Below are 16,869 nucleotides of genomic sequence, written 5' to 3'. Positions count from 1 at the left end.
TTACTGCATGTTTTTTCCTTCTCTCCTGTCTCAGAGAAGCCAGTCCCACTCACAGCTCAAAAAGTGGGCTCAGTTCTTCCTTAGACCAAGGATTCCAGAAGATCAGTTATATTACAATACATCCAATCCAATAAATATTTTTAAGCACCTACTGTGTGTCAGGCACTGGGCTAAGCCGTGAAGATATAACTAATTTTTAAAGTTCCTGCCCTCAAAGAGTTTATAGTTTAATGGGAAAAGACCCCCATCAACTCCCCAAAAGATCATAACTCACACTGGTCTAACAGGCAGACCTGACTGGCCCAGCAGGGCACAAATGGGCTATGGGTCAGAGGAGAGATGGCAAGATGGGAGGCTTGCATTGAGTGAGTCAGCTCATGCAGCTCCTGGAAGTCCCCAAATCTCCTTCACCCACCCCCTCTCTGCCCTTGAATTACCAGCCAGGACAGGTCCAATACCTCAACTGGCCAACGGGCTGTTTCCTTACAGGAATCATCTGTAAGTAACAAGGGAGCATGATGTAGTGGATTTAATTTTGCCTGAGACTGAGAGCAGGTCACTGAGTATTCCTGGAAGAACCTTCTCTCATCCATAATATGAGGGGACTGTCCCCTGCTAGGTCTTTCTGGCTGCAAGTAGAAGATGTGCCCATTTCTAGGAAAGGAACATCTCTCATCTCTCAGAAAGTACTTTGGTTTCCTTGTTCTTCTCAAACTTATGGTTTTCCCTGTGTTGATATTAATATTCCATTATTTTCAATTCAAATAATGTATGGGCTCCTCAGGATGGCAGGGGGAAGCTTAATTAAAAAAAAAGCCTGCCCCCAATAACCCTCACATAAATAATTAAGAAGGGACACCAGACTTGTTTTGTTTTCAAAAAATAGATCTTTATTGGTATCTTTTATTTTTTTTTTAATTTTTTTTTTTTTGTTTCTGAGGCTGGGGTTAAGTGACTTGCCCAGGGTCACACAGCTAGGAAGTCTTAAGTGTCTGAGATCAGATTTGAACTTGGGTCCTCCTGAATTCAGGGCTGGTGTTCTATCCACTGCGCCACCTACCTGCCCCCTATTTTATTTTTAACATCACATAAATTTCCCTCTGTATCTCTCAACTTCCCAGAGAGCCATCTTTTGTTCCAAATTTTCCCCTCCTTCCTTCCACCCCCTTTAGCTGGCAGGTAGTGCAATACATGTTAAATATGTCAAAATACATGTTTGATCCAATATATGTATACATATTTATACAGTTACCTTGCTGCATAAGAAAAATCAGATCAAGAAGGAAGGAAAAGAAAACTGAGTCATCTTTTTTTTCTTCAAAAGGAAAATAAGAAGAGGAAAAAAATCAGCAAAACAAATCAATCTATTGAAAAAAAATCTGCCATTTTGTGCAATATTCCATAGCTATGGGCTACCTTGAACCTTCTTGGCAGAGAATTAATAGGATAACAGAAGTCTGATTCCAATTGAATCACAGATGTCTTACAACTCCTGTTTTTCCATAATCCCATTTTAAAACCTATTAGTTGATTTTGCAGCATTTATTAGGCACCTACTGTATGCCAGTCCCTCGATGTAAATGAACTTTTCTTGGATTTCAGGGAATGGTGAAGATATTCTCAGGTCGAAAGCCGATGCTGTACAGTTTCCAGACGTCCCTGCCCCGTCTCCCAGTGCCAGCTGTTAAAGATACCGTCAACAGGGTACGTTTTTGATGGAACGGAGCTCTCCACATTCTAATGCTTTCTAGTGCTTCATTCTTTGGCAGGGCTGGAAATGATGCTCGCTGAGGCCTTGAATGTCATCTCAGGGCTTAGGCTCCTTGCCATCTTTCTCCTAAAGTCAGGCTGCACCGTTCCTGAGCTCATCCCAGTGGCCGAGGGCATAATGACCCAGCTGCCAGATGGTCTCAGCCGTGTCTGGGGCAGTGGCTGCTTGGAGGTGGTTTGTGGCTGTTGATGTGGACACGAGCAAGCACAGAGATCCCTTCCTTCTCTGTCTAGCCCCTTCAGATGAGGGCAGCCTGGGTGGGAGGACAAACCCATTAAGAGAGTCTCCATTTCAGATGCTGCCTCTTCTCCCAAACCCCAGCTCGTGGGAGGCAGGAGAGAGGGTCCATTCAGAGTAGCTGGGAGCAAGATTTTTTTATCTTTTGCTCTTTTTTTTTTTTTTTTTTTTTTTTTTTACTCAATAGTATTTTATTTTTCCAATTACATGTGAAAATAGTTCTAACAGTCATTTCAGCAAGATTTTAAGTTCTCCCTCCCTCTCCTACTTCCCCCACCCCAAGACAGCAAGAAATCTGCTATGCAGACATTTTAAACATATTTTCCACATTAGTTATATTGTGAACGAAAAATTAAAAGAAAAGGAAAAACCACAAACAAAGAAAAAACCAGTGAAGACACTCTGTTTCAATCCACATTCTGTGTCTGTAGTTGTCTCTCTGGATGTGGATGGCATTTTCCATCCCACGTCTATTGGAACTGCCTTGAATCATCTCATTGAGAGTTGATCAGAGTTGATCATCACATATCCTGGTAACTGTGTACGGTGATCTCCTGGCTCTGCTCCCTTCACTCAGCATCAGTTCCTGTCGGTCTCTCCAGACCTCTCTGAATTCATCCTGCTGGTCATTTTCTACAGAACAATAATATTCCATAATATTCATATACCACAATTTATTCAACTATTCCCCAACTGATGGGCATCCTCTCAGTTTCCAGTTCCTTGCCACTACAAAAAGGGTTGCCACAAACATTTTTGCCCCTTTCCCCTTTTTTATGATCTCTTTGGGATACCGTAGAGACCCTGCTGGGTCAAAGGGATGTCCAATTTTTTAGCCTGGTTCCAAAATGCTCTGCAGAATGGTTAGACTAGTCACAACCTCCCCAACAGTGCATTAGGATCCGGGAGTGAGATTTTACAAATCGACAAGGCTGCTTCTGTGCTTCCCTCAGTGAGTGGGTGACGTACCTGGGAGTTCTTTCCCCTGTCCTCTCACATGATCAGAGAATGAACCAGAGAACTCCCCTGAGAGTCTCATAAGAAACAGGAGCAAAACCAATCAATCCAAAGTTGCAAAAAATTAAACAACGTCTTCCCTGAGGGATTTGGGAGAGAGGTTGCAAGGGAGGTAGGGGCTGGATCCAGAACTCTGGCTTTGTGGGTGTGGAAACTTTCCTTTTAGTGATAAGGATTGACTTCTCATCAATGTAAAATCTTAGAAACTTGAGATACCGTGAGACACCGAGACATTAACAGGCTTGACCACTTTTGCTAAGATGTGTAAAAGAGCGGTCTTGAATCCCGGTCTTCCTGACTCTAAGGCTGCTGGGAATCACTAAGGCATAAATCGATTTTGGCATCCTCCCCAACCTTGATTTTCCTTTTTGTTTTAACTATTTAAATCTAGTATCTAGAATCAGTCCAGCCGCTTCTGAATAAAGAAGATTTTAAAAGGATGAAGGGGCTTGCCGAAGATTTCACCATTAACCTTGGGCCAAGACTGCAGTGGTATCTGAAGCTGAAATCTTGGTGGGCCACAAACTATGTGAGTACATGACTATCAGCTCCTAGGCCTTCATTGTCCTGATCAGTTGTCCCTGGGGTTTGACATGACTGGATTTTCTTGGTACCAATGAAGGAGAAGAGCTGGTCCCTGCTCTTAGGCAATCAGCATGCATTTATTAAGCACCTACTGTGTGCCAGGCCAGATCCTAAGTGCTAGGGATCCAGATTTAAAGTATGAAACAATCTCTTGGCGTTATCTGCCACGGGTGGCCATTAGGACCCTATCAACATACATTTATTAAGCACTTACTGTGTGCCAGGCCAGATGCTAAGTGCTAGGGATCCAGGTTTAAAGTATGAAACAATCTCTTGGCGTTATCTGCCACGGGTGGCCATTAGGACCCTATCAACATACATTTATTAAGCACTTACTGTGTGCCAGGCCAGATGCTAAGTGCTAGGGATCCAGGTTTAAAGTCTGAAACAATCTCTTGGAGTTATCTGCCATTAGGCCATTAGGACCCTAAGAATTAATGAGGTTCCCCAAGAAAGAGTAGAGAGAAGAGAGTCTAAGTGAAACTTGGGGACACCCACAATTGAGGATGTGGTGTGGACAATGCACCTGCAAAGTAACCTGAGAAAGAATGGTCAGACAATCAGGAGAACTTTACAAGGAGAAGTGGGACAGGTCCAGGAGGAGTGGGCTGATTCAGCATAAAGAGATCCTTGATAATTCTGGCAGGAGAGCTAAGGGCATAGGGCCAGGAAATGGGAACTCAACCCATGAGGAAATCTGAGGGACGAGAAGGGATCTCCCGGGATCTCCCGGACTTCTCCAAGCACTTGGGGCAGCCCTAAACAGGGAGAAATCCTTGATCAGTGTTGAGAAATCCTCGACGAGTGAGCCAGCCTGGCCCCGGGGACCACCGCCTGCCAGTTGGCATCCCTTCCCCTGCAGGACAACGATGCCCTCTGTCTAGGGCCCTGCCAGTGCAGGAGGAGCTCTTGTAGTCAGTCTATGAGATCCGGTTCCAGTTGTAGCCTAATGGCAACTCCCACTCTGAAGCTGGGGCTCCCGCCCCTTGCCCCCTCCACCCTGAGCCTGAAGATGGCTGACGTTCCTGTTGAGAACTTTGTGTCTCTCTGTGTCTCCAATTTAGGTGAGTGACTGGTGGGAAGAATACATCTACCTCAGAGGACGCGGCCCCATCATGGTGAACAGCAATTACTACGCCATGGTGAGTGTGACCGCGGATGTCCGGGTGGTCTGGGAGGAAGAAGGTGGTCCTGTGCTTGGAGGCCCCGGCTCTGCCTCCCCAGCTCAGACTGCTTGGGGAGCAGCCCTCCTTCTCCCAGGGAGCGGCCTGCGGGGCCTGCAAAGACAGGCTGCCCCAGAAGCAGGACCCTGCCCGCTGCCTCTGCCCAGGCCTGGCAGGGGACGCACGGAGGGCGTCGGCCCGTTCACCAAGCAGTGACTGGGGGCGCAGGACTGGACCCAGCCTCCGGTCAGGAGGAGGATCCCAGACACTTCAGGCTCCAGGGCGGAGAAGGCCTTTGGACCGTGATAAAAGCGGAAGTTGACCTCTCAGAAAGGGGAGAACCAGAAGCTAAGAGAGCCCGCCATATTGGCAAGAGGGAGCACCAGATCCTGGGAAGGTGCCGGTGAGCCCAAGGAGCTCCTGCTGTGTGGGGTGCCACGCGGGCCGGGCCGCAACTCTCCGGCTGGAGCCACAGAGAGAAGGGGACGGGGATGCAGGGTCCTTCTGGAGGCTGGAGGCCACAGCTCCTGCTTCCAGGCCCATGGACTGTCTTGCCCTTGAGAGATGAAGAAATGTGGTCAGACCAGCAGGAGGAATCCAGAGAGGCTTGGAGAGACTGACATCCACTGATGCCGAGTGAAACAAGCAGAACCAGGAGATCGCGGTACCCTTCAACAATGATACTGTACGAGGATGTATTCTGAGGGAAGTGGATATCTTCAACATAGAGAAGATCCAACTCACTTCCAGTTGATCAATGATGGACAGAAACAACTACACCCAGAGAAGGAACACTGGGAAGTGAATGTAAATTGTTAGCATTACTATCTACCCAGGTTACTTATACCTTCGGAATCTAATACTTAACGTGCAATAAGAACATTGGATTTACACACGATATAATGTATCTAGGTTATATTGTAGCACATGTAAAATGTATGGGATTGCCTGTCATCGGGGGGAGGGAGTGGAGGGAGGGGGGGATAATTTGGAAAAATGAATACAAGGGATAATGTTATAAAAAAAAATTACTCATGTATCTATACTGTCAAAAAAATTTATTAAAAAAAAAAAAGAAAGAAATGCAGTCAGAGGTGACTTGGGCCTGCCAAGTTTTTGCTGGCAGTGATTTTGCCTATGCCCAGAGGCGCCCAGACTGTGTTATGGCTTGATCATCCGTGGGACCAGGCTGGCCTGGGGTCGTTGTTTACAAAGCGGGCCAGAGGTGGGATGGCTTGCCCAGGGAAGCTCGGCTCTGGCTCAGGCCTCCTGGGGCTCCTTGGAAGTGGGTGGGGGGCTTCCTCGGACCGTGTTCTTCAGCCCGCCACAGCACTGCCACGGGTGCGGCTTGAGAAGGCCGAGCTCCTCTCGGAGCTGAGAAGACCTTTCCCTTTGCCTGCAAACACGAGACTTGGAAAAGGTTTAAAACAAGGGAGGCCTTGGGGGAAACCCCCCCATCTCTGCTTGGCCTCCAGCAGGTGGGGGCCCCCAATACCCTAAGGATGGTTGATCACAGAGCAGCGTGATCCGTGAGAGCCTGGCTAAGAAGGCAGCCTGAGGATCCAAGGGAAACGTCCTCTGGAGGAGGAGGAGGGAAACAAAGATGGCGGCTCAGGAGGATGGTGACAATCCTAGAGCTGGTGACTGTGGAGTCGTGCTGGTGGCAGGGCTGGACACGGCCTGGGCTCTGTGCTGGCTTTCCTTCCCCTCCCAGGCCAGCCCGCCCAGCTCCCTGAGCTCCATGGAGGGGGACCTCCCCTAGCTCGGGTCTTGCACTGTGCCACCCCAGGAAGTTGCCCCTCAGTCACTCCCCAGCCTCCTCATCCATGCAGCCATTCAGACATTCTCCAGGAGAGTCAGAGTAAGTCCTCCCAGGCCCTGCAGTGGTGGAGGAGCTCCTGCCGAATGGCCGTCCTGAATGTTTCTTGCTCCCTTTCCCTTCTCTCCCTCTTCCCTTTCTTCCATCCTTTGTTTTCTTTATCTTTCCCCTCTGGACTCAGTGGAGTTTTTCTTCCTTCCCCTTCCCTCCACTTTTCTCCGTTCTTCTTGTTTTCCTCCTTTCTGCCCTCCCCTGTCCCTCCCCATCCTCCCTTGCTGGGGTCTGCTTCTCCTTGAGCCTTCCCTCTTCTATTTCCTGGCCACTTTTCTCCTCCTGCCCCTTCTTCTGGCCACCCCATCCAGGGGCAGTTTTTCCAAGACGCCCCATTCTTTTTATTCTTCGGCCTCCCAGCTCCCTGGCCCGCCCGGCACACCCATGGAGGTCCCACGGCCCAGGGCTCCTGTGGCCCGGCCTGGAGCAGGTAGATGTGGGGAGTTGCGCCACACGCTGGGCAGAGCACCATCCCGGTGGGGACGTTTGCTTCCTTAGCTTTTGCCCGTCTCGGCTCTGCCTCCCTGGTTTCTTGGTTCCCAGCTTGCGATTTTCTGATTTGACTCTGACCTTCGGCACCAATCTCACCTCCATACAAACTGAAAGGACCTTTAATTTGTAATCCCAAAGCTGGTGTTCTTCTGTAATGTGAGTGGAGATTTCATAAATAAATAAAATGAAAATGGATGGAAAATTTTTTAAATGTAAGATTGCCCTCCCGTTCTTGAGCAGATGAGAACTGAGGTTTGTTTGTCCGAGGAGAGCGTGTTTTAGTAGGAGTGTGGAAACGTTCGAGGGCATTTTTAAGAGCCTTCTTCCTTCCAGATCTTCCCAAGCATTCATGTCTCTTTTTTCCTTGTTCTCTATCCCCCGGCCCGCCCCCTTCTTAGGATTTATTATACGTCCTGCCAACCCGAATTCAGGCGGCGAGGGCGGGTAACGCCATCCACGCCATCCTGCTGTACCGGAGGAAGCTGGATCGAGAGGAAATCAAACCAGTAAGTCAAAAATCTGACTCCAGAGCAGCTGGGCCTGCCCCACCCACGAAGGCCGGCCCCTTTAAGGGAGAGTGTTCGCTTTTGAAGGACATTCCTCAAGCTAATTAGCCAGCGGTTGCCACGAAGAACAAAAAGCTTACATGGTTAATTATTATTTTACTTGGAGAGTCGGTTTGAAACAAATAACAACACAGAAAAATAAGATGTGTTCTGGAAGAAATGGCTGCATGGGAAACTTTGGAGGGCACCTTGAGGGCACATTTAAAGAAATAATCCTCTGGAACACGGCATTCCAGTGGAAATATTGTTCTTTCTTTAAAGAGCCCGAAAAATGAAGCCAGATGCTGTTGTTGTTGGTTAGAGGGATACAGTTGGGCCGGTGGGAGGATGGGAGCAGTGATGGGGGGAGAAGCCCAGCTGTGGACTCCTGAGTGTGTGTGTGTGTGTGTGTGTGTGTGTGTGTGTGTGTGTGTGTGTGTGTGTGTGTGAGTGTGTGTGTGTATGTGTGTGAGTGTGTGTGTGTGATGAGTGTGTGTATGTGTGTGGGTGTGAGTGAGTGTGTGTAAGAGAAAGACACAAAAAGTTACCTTCTTTTGCTTGTTTTTGTTTTTGTTTTTTTTTCTTTAAAAATTTATTTGAAACATCCATCTGTTACAGATTCTTCTGCTGGGGTCCACTGTGCCCCTCTGCTCAGCCCAGTGGGAACGGATGTTTAATACTTCTCGAATCCCTGGAGAGGAGACAGGTGAGTGTCTGGGGGCGTGATCTGGGGGGAGGGGTCGCACCCTGGCCCAGATGGCCTGGGCTTCTGGCGTTAGTCATGTCTACCTGTCCCCTTGACAATCTTTGTCCCCGTCTGGGAGACGGAGTTTTTAGGCTGGTTGTCTTGATCTCTGTTTGGTGGAGGATTGGCTTATTTTCTGTCTTCTCTCAATGGTTTCTTTGGGGACTTTGGGTGTGACCCAACCTGTGGCCCACGATACCGAATGCCCAGTGCACAGGTGCGATCTGACCTGTGGCCCTCGGCAACAGAACTCCTATTGTGCCCACAAGTTTGGGTGCGAGCCACAGGGTCAGAGCACCCAGCGTGGCCACGACTTTGGGTGTGATCGGGCAGATGTCGCCTCACCTCTGATCCTTAGGCTGCTCCCTCCCTTTCCAGAAGGGGCTTGCAGCTCTACCCTTGGATGCTACTGTGACATAACATTCTAAGCTTTCTTGACCTTCGAGGGCCTCGCTTTTCCCATCCGTCGGCCACGGCGGGGTCCCTGTGAGCCGGCCGGCCTTGTGGCTGAAAGGAAGGCGGTCACAGCGTGGTTGATCCACGTTTTTGATGATGTGATTTATTACAGCTTTTGTGCTGATCCTTTTTCTCTCTAAAAGGAATTGTCTTTGGGGTAACCTTCCCCCTCACGTTTGTGTCTGAATCCCTCCTTCCCCTCCCTGCTCTGGGGCTGACAGGGCAGCCAAAGCTCAGCACAGGGAGGAGTTTAGCAGAGGGCAGCGGTCGAGGCCCTCCCCCCGCCCCAGCTCTCCCTCCTGAGCCCACGTGCAGGGGGCTTGGAGCCACCTCATCCACTCAGCGCCAGGGCCTGCACCCCCTCGGACAGGGGGCATCTGTGTGGCCTCTTTGGAACCGTCCCGGTGAGAGGACCTCCCTGCCCTTCCATTTGGGGGCGGCTCTAAGGGCTGGAAAGTTCCCATGTTGAGTGGAAACTTGGCACGTGGTGGGCATTCCTGTGGCAGAACGCAACCTGGGGCCGTCTCAGACTCCTGCTCGCTCCCGTGCGCTCCTTCCTAGAGCTCCCCGGGGCTTCCCAGGCCCTTTCCTCCCAGCAGCCCGGGGCGGCCGTGCCCTCGTGTACAAACGCGTTCCCTGCGCCTCAGAGAGGGCAAGGGGTTTGACCAGTGTCACCCAGCGCCGTCAGTCTCCTGACGGCAGACCCAGGGCTCTTTGTGTCTGAGAGCCCCATCTCAAGGATGAAGGACTGGAACATGGCCCTTCCCTTCCCTGCCCCATTAGTCACGGGGGGAGCGCGTCAGTCTGGCTGCCACATCCCTTGATGTGACTGATCCCTGTGGGCCCATTACAGGAAGGAAGGGTTGGGGGTGGAGGCGGGGACTGACCCTGTGCGCTCAAGGGCATTCACTGACTTGCACTGAGGTAAGCCCCCCCCCCCCAATGCGTATCATCACTATTTAAAACCTCCCCAAGGTGTCTGGAGTCCCAAAAAATGAGGGGACTGCGGTGCGGCGGCTGCTCTGTCTACTGGACCACATTGGTGGCGTGCTGGGGGGGGGGACGCAGGAAGGACCTGGTTCTCGTCCCACCTTCGTCATTTGCTGGCTGTGTTTCCCAGGTCTCAGTTTTCTCATCTCTAAAGAGTGGCTAAAAGCCCCCGGAGGCCCCTGCCTTGCAGTACAGTGCCCTGCAGACGTTAGCAAATCGTTGCTTCCGGGACTGGGGAGGTCAGCAATCCGGCAGAGGGCCGCTGCCGTCCCTTGGTTTTATGCATCTAAGCACGAGCCCTCCTGCCCTGACAAACCAGCACTTAGGCTGCTTCCCTATTTCTAGATACTGCTTCGGAGTCAAGGGCCTCGTTTGTTTTCCAACAAGACGAGAAGGTTGGTAGTGGCCGACGTTTGGCCGGGGACCGCCGCCGGTTGATCTCTGCCCTCGTTCAGGATTGGTCAGCGAACATTTCTCGGAGAAAATTGCCCTTATTTTAACGACACCCTCTTCCCTCCTCAGACACCATCCAGCACATAAAGGACAGCAAGCACATTGTGGTGTACCACCAAGGGCGCTACTTCAAGGTCTGGCTCTATCACGATGGCAGGTTGTTGAAACCTCGGGAGATCGAGCAGCAAATGCAGAGAATTCTCGATGACCCTTCGGAGCCTCAGGCCGGCGAAGAGAAGCTGGCCGCCCCTCACGGCCGGTGAAAGGTGAGTGCCCAGCTCTGCGTTCACCGCTGGCGTTTCTAACACTCGCTCCACGGCCCGTTCGGTGTCCGTCCTTCAAGGCCTCCCGGTCGCTCTCTGTAAAAGGGGAGGCCCAGCTGGTTGGTCTCTGAATTCCTTTCCAGCCTCAGAAATGGCCTGTGACTCCACCTGTGCTTCTGCGGGCACAGGGGTAGAAGGCTGGAGTGGCCAGCCCGGCCCCTGGGGAGCTCCATTCTGCTCCGGGTCACTGAGGCGTGACCTTGATTATAAGGACACATGGAGGACAACCGAGTACAAACTTGTAACTCACCTGGGGGAAAACCCAAATGTCCTTCACAGATGGATGGGAGAAAGGTCAGGCAAGTCCCAGCCTCTGTGGGGGTCATGTTGGCAAATGCGTTAAGCTCTAATGAAGAGCCCCTAAAGCTCCACCCTCCCCTCAGCCAAAGTGGCTCCCCTCTGTCCCCATTCTTGGGCCACCCTCTTCTGGCTCCATAACTGTTCTCCTCTTCCCAACTGCGGAAGGATTTCCCTTCAGAGCCCAATTCCGGAGCACAGGAGAAAGTTCCTCCTTAGTGCCCACCCCCCCGAACTCCTCACAAGACGCGGTCCAGAGGCTTCTTACATTCTGGTCTCTCTCCCTTAAGTAAGATGGTGGCCCGGGACAGTTCACTCCCTGAGGCAGGCGTCTGCCCCCCATTACAAGGAGGGGCATCACTGAGTTGAGATTGATTCAGGGGCTGAGACAGGCGTCTGCCCCCCATTACGAGGAGGGGCATCACTGAGCTAAGTCTGACCCGAAGAACTGAAAATTATTAGAATGCTGGGCAACCCGGAGCACAGAACTGAGCGCTGACTGGGGAGCGGCTGGACTTCACCTGATTAGAGAGAGATTAGAATTGGGTTCCTAACCATAAGCTAAGCGGGCTTGTTCATGGGTGAGACCTGATGCTTGTTCTTCATTCTCTCAGAGGATATAAGGGAGGATGCTACAGCGTGCGAGTGAATTGGATAAGGGAGGGAGGGAGGGCTGGCAAAGTCGCCGGCCTCGCTTTCCCTCAGAGCCCTCTGGCTCCGGGGGCCGGTTATAGATCAGAACCACTGGAGTCGCCCTAGCTGCTGAGCCAAAGAAGGCCTAAGAAGGAGCCGAGATGGACGCCAGAGAGGCCGTCGTTGTCTGGCCAGTGTCACTTGTTGCCGGGCAGATTGGCTGCCCAGCGGGCGGCCGGGGTGCTCTCTCCTGACACCTGCTGTTGAGAAGAATCGGGAGCAGAGTGAATGTGTTCTCTGCTGTCATGGCGAGGGGGGAGCCGGAGGTGTTTCTCTCCATGTCCCCTGATGTGGACGAGTGATGGCGAGGCTTTTGTCAGCCTTGGACACGCCATTCGCTGGGTCTGTCTCCAACCCAACTGCCGCTGACGGCGCCGGCCGGGCCGGGTGGAAGTGATGGTTCCCCCGTTGCCGTCCATGATCCAGTCCAGAGCAGAGAAGACGACCGGGGGATCATCGCCCTGGGAAGGCTAGAGCAGTGATAGCTAAGCGGAGATTGGCTCAGGTGGGCTGCGGAAGTACCTGTTTGACGGATGCTGTGCTCATGCTGCACTTCTCAGGAAACTTCTCTGGACAGTTCCCCAGACTCACAAGGGCACCAAGTCTGTTATTTGGGTTTTGAATTGCCCTGGCCACATGGGTCTGGTGCTTTCCTGGTCCAGGACTTTGGGCGTGGGCCCATTCCCCCACCCACACTGTACGCATTGGGAGAAATTGTAATTGAGGTTTCTGAGTGGAATGCTATGTAAATATAGTGTGTTTACTTTGCATTTCCAGTAAGTGTTTTGGTTAGGATTAGTTGGAATATTAGTGGCTACTTTGTTCATGGGAAATACACTGGTTGGGCTTAGGCTTAAGAACTAATTTTTTTTTTTTTTTTTTTTTTTTTTTTTTTTTTTTGCTGAGGCAATTGGGGTTAAGTGACTTGCCCAGGGTCACACAGCTAGGGAACTTTAAGAGTCACCCACAAGTTACTCCTAAGACCCTGAGAGTTAGGGCAGTTATGGGGAGTCTTCGCCTCCCTCTCAGCCCCTCGCCATTTCCTGGGCGGCGATACAGCCGGCAGGCTCTACTGGGTGACGGGCCCCGTGCGGTTCTTTGATGACATCCTCTGTGTCACTTGGCGCAGGTCACTGGCCATGGGTAGGATGTTGCGGCCTTTACATCCCTGCCCCCACGGCTCCATGGATTTCTTGGTGATGGGGTGCTCTGATCTGTGGCCAAAGGGAAAAAAGCACAAAAAATTAAGAAACTGATAAAAGGCTGCTTTGGCTGCCTCCAGCCTCCTTGTGAAGAGGGACATCACTGAGCTAAGTCTGACCTGGGTTCTGAGGCAGGAAGAGGTACATTACTGAGCTCTTTCCCTGGAGCGTTCCTCCTCGGGAGTCCTCTGGGATTTCCAGGTTGTGCAGATTATGTGAGATAATCCCTGCCAACCTTGAAGTGCTCGTGGTTATTGTTCATCCCCATGTTGTGGGTCATGGGCGATATTTCCTCCCTTTTTCCTGGCTTTGGGGGGAGCTTCCTAAAAACAGCGGAGGCTTTTTAACTGGTCCCTTGGAGATATTGGGAAATGTGGTAAGTACCCCGTGGTGACGTCTGTTCCAGCAACTTGTCTGATCTTTGCTGCAGAGTGCCTTGGGCCAAGGCTCGCCAGGCCTATTTTTCCGCGGAAAGAACAAGCAGTCCCTCGATGCCATCGAGAAAGCGGCCTTCTTTGTGACCTTGGATGACACCGAGCAGGGCTATAACAAAAAGGATCCCGTGACCTCCATGGACAGTTACGCCAAGTCTCTGCTGCACGGCAAATGCTATGACAGGTAGGGCGCTGGGCGGCCGTCGTCTGAGCCCCGAGGAAGCCCCCGGTCCCATGGGAAAAGGACAAATCTGAGACGGGCATCATTAGGCCTCAGCGGGAGGAGGGGGAGCTTTTTTCTGCCAAGGACCAGTTGGACGTTTATAGCATCACTTGCAAGCTTTACAAAACTACCAACATAGGCCTTAAGCAGAGGGAAGTAGTCGTCCTTGGCTTTGGGCTCACCATCACTAACCGGTGGCAACTGATTTCTTGGGCCCTCGCGCCAGACACTCCCACCCAGGTTTAGAACAAACACCTGAGAGCTACAGGGGGCTCCGCTTCTTAAGCATTTTTAGACTTCAAAGTTATTTCAAAAAACGCACCTCGGCCCTGCTCACAGGTTCCAGCTTTGTCAGGGTGGAGAGAGCTTTCCGCTGGGGCAGAGCGCCCATCTGTGACTTAGGCATCAGTCCTTGGGGGTTCTTGAAGCACAGAGAGTCGGCTAAGATGCTTCAGAGGTGGTGAGGTCTTCCTGATTCTAAACCCGGCACTTTATTAAGAATTTCCTACATACTAAGGAAATAGTATTAACAGAATGCATATTTTCTCCTCCTGCAACACAGTAGACCCCATGATTCCTTTTTTTTTTTTTTTTTTTTTAATTATAGCTTTTTATATACAAAACACATGCACGGGTAATTTTTCACCATTGACCCTTACAAAAGCTTCTGTTCCAACTTTTCCCCTCTTTCCCGCCTCCCCCCTCGATAGCAGGCAGTCCCATACATGTTAAATATATTAAATTAATATTAAATCCAATGTATGCATACATATTTATACAGTTATCTTGTTATACAAGAAAGATCGGATTTAGAAAGAAGGTAAAAATAATCTGAGAAGAAAAAACAAAAATGCAAGCGGACAATAACAGAAAGAGTGGGAATGTTCTGTTGTAGACCACATGATTCTTACACAGAAAATAAAACCACCTATGGCCAAGGGTGGAGGGAAAAGCCCAGTCCGAGTGGGCAGACTGCTGCATGGGAAGTCAGGGATGCCAAGGGTTCCCAAACCTGGCCCCTGACACAGCCTGGGATTCTGGGAAAGTCCCTTAATCTCTGTGCTTCAGTTCCCTCATCTGTAAATAAGTATGATCTGCTTCCCTTCCCCTCAGGGTTGTTGCTGAGGCTCTTATGAAACAGCATAAGTTATTCTTTGGATTAGTAAGATATTACATGTATTACATGTAAGAGTCTTGTACCTTTTTTATCTCACTGAGGGCTGTGCTGATTTGCCTATAGTATATAAGAGTAATAAATAGAATTGTGAATGAGATAAATTGAAAGCCGCTGCTCTTCCTGCCTTCCCTGTTGTTGTCCTCCCAGCTGCCCAAGCCCAAAGCCCAGAAAGTAATGATCAAAAGTTGTTTTATTTGTCACCCATATATAATCCAGACTCCCAAATAAATACTCTTGTCCGGTTCCATTTTATACATCGCTTGTGGGCATATTCAGCCCAAAAGCACCTGTTGCGCACCAGCCACTGGGGAGTGGGAGAAGCTGGATATTTGAGAGAAGGCAGCTTTGCAAGGCTGCTAAAAAAAAACCCAAAGAGAGAGCTGGAGCCTGAGTTTCTCCCCCCCCCCCAAAGCCACAGGGACTACAAGACCGTGAGGGAGCGCCGACCTCAGTGGGGATTCTGCTCTCCACAGGGTTACGGGCAATCAGCCAACCGCTCTGTGTGAGTCTTGTCCCTGCCTTCCCAGAGAGCCCATCCAGTGCCCTGGAGGCTGCATGCCCACTAGGGATAACGGCTGATGACCAGTCCATTTATTTATTAAGAGCCTACTGTGTGCCAGACACGGTGCTCAGGTGCATAAGCAGATACAAGGTAATGGAAGTGGAGCCGTTAGGAAGGCTGAGGGGAGGCTGGATTGGAGAAGAGAGAAAGCCAGGGCCAGCGGACCATCCACAATGTGACTGCAAGTGATGAGAAGAACCAGCAAGATGGTGGTTTGGGGAGGGGAGGGGCCTGTGTGATTTAGCATCTTGTTGGCCATGTGGGATGGGAGGAACGAGTGAGGAGGGAAGGATGGTGTTGAAACTCAGGTGATGAGAGAGGTGGGGATGCCTGCCCCGGAAACAGCACAGCGAGGAAGAGGGACGGGTCTGCGGGGAGAAGCAGGGAATGAGTCTGGCTTGCCAAAGGGGCACCGAGCCAGGAGGGACCTTCCAAGCCCCTCAGACTGTCCCAGAGTCGGCCAGTTAATGTCTGAGCCAGGTTGTCCAGCCTCTGACCACTCCAGCACCCCGCCCACCATGCAACACTGCCTCTGTATTAACGTTCCAGACACGTTAAATCTGATCCATCCGTGGGAAATCCAGTTTAAACCAGCTGTTTGTCCAGTAGATAGTTGGTATTGCCAGCCTGGGCTGTATAGGTGGAAGGGGGGGGTCTCCTGCAGAGTGATGATACATCAGCCTGTGGGAGCTGATGGGGGTCTCCCCAAGAGCAAAGGTAAGAGCTGACCTGGGGCCAGCCGGTTTCCCTTTTGTCACGGGGGAATTGAATCTGCTTTCTTTGGTTGCAGGTGGTTTGACAAAACGTTCACATTCATCGTCTTCAAGAATGGCAAAATGGGCATGAATACAGAACATTCTTGGGCAGATGCACCGATTGTTGGTCATCTGTGGGAGGTGAGACGCTATAATTTTATTTTATTTCATTGATTTTTGCTGAGGCAATTAGGGTTAAGTGACTCGCCCAAGGTCACACAACTGGGAAGTGTTAAGTGTCTGAGGGCAGATTTGAACTCAGGTCCTCCTGACTTCAAGGCCAGCACTCTATCCACTAGTGCCATGTAGCCTTGATGCTATCATTTTAAATTAAAAGTACAATTTAAATTTAAATAAATTAAATTTAAATAAAATTATAATTTAAAATATAATTTGAATAAAAACTAAATTTAAATAAAGGAATTTTTATTCTGTTCTTCTATAAAGTCTAAGTTCAGGCAATAGGAAAATCAATATGGAAATATTTCAGTAGTGTCCATACAGTTCACAAACCATCCCCACAAGGGATCTGTGGGTGAAAAAGTGAACTACCCACTTTGGTTCCCATTCTTTCATGCTGCTGTGAATGGTTTTGTACACATCGGTCCTTTTTTGCCCTTTTAAAAAATTCTCTTTGACACACATACATACATACATACATATATATAGATATATATATGTATGCATGTATATGTATATGTATGTGTATATATATATGTATGTGTATATATATGTATATATGTATGTGTATATATATGTGTATACATATATATACCCGGTAATGATTTTAATCATGGAGTGATTGAAGGACATGAATAATTACTGGACATGTCCTTCAAGGCTCTATCCTGTCCCTCTTCCATATAACTTCATCGGCTC

At 50.0% G+C, this 16,869-nt stretch overlaps 1 protein-coding gene across 1 annotated transcript in view; it reads left to right on the top strand.

Annotated features, from left to right (window-relative positions):
* Nucleotides 1-16,869, top strand: part of CPT1A (carnitine palmitoyltransferase 1A) — a 62,858-nt gene that overhangs the window by 30,633 nt on the left and 15,356 nt on the right. The window contains 10 exon segments of the mRNA XM_074273705.1: nucleotides 1,603-1,704; nucleotides 3,417-3,554; nucleotides 4,675-4,752; nucleotides 7,534-7,641; nucleotides 8,299-8,386; nucleotides 10,394-10,572; nucleotides 10,574-10,590; nucleotides 13,270-13,301; nucleotides 13,304-13,457; nucleotides 16,026-16,131. Coding sequence (XP_074129806.1) covers nucleotides 1,603-1,704; nucleotides 3,417-3,554; nucleotides 4,675-4,752; nucleotides 7,534-7,641; nucleotides 8,299-8,386; nucleotides 10,394-10,572; nucleotides 10,574-10,590; nucleotides 13,270-13,301; nucleotides 13,304-13,457; nucleotides 16,026-16,131 — 1,002 coding nt within the window.

The sequence above is a fragment of the Sminthopsis crassicaudata genome, chromosome 6 (genome assembly GCF_048593235.1).
Source record: "Sminthopsis crassicaudata isolate SCR6 chromosome 6, ASM4859323v1, whole genome shotgun sequence".
NCBI classification, from domain to species: domain Eukaryota; kingdom Metazoa; phylum Chordata; class Mammalia; order Dasyuromorphia; family Dasyuridae; genus Sminthopsis; species Sminthopsis crassicaudata.
The sequence above is the reverse complement of the archived record's forward strand: the minus strand, read 5'-3'. Positions and strand labels throughout refer to the sequence as shown.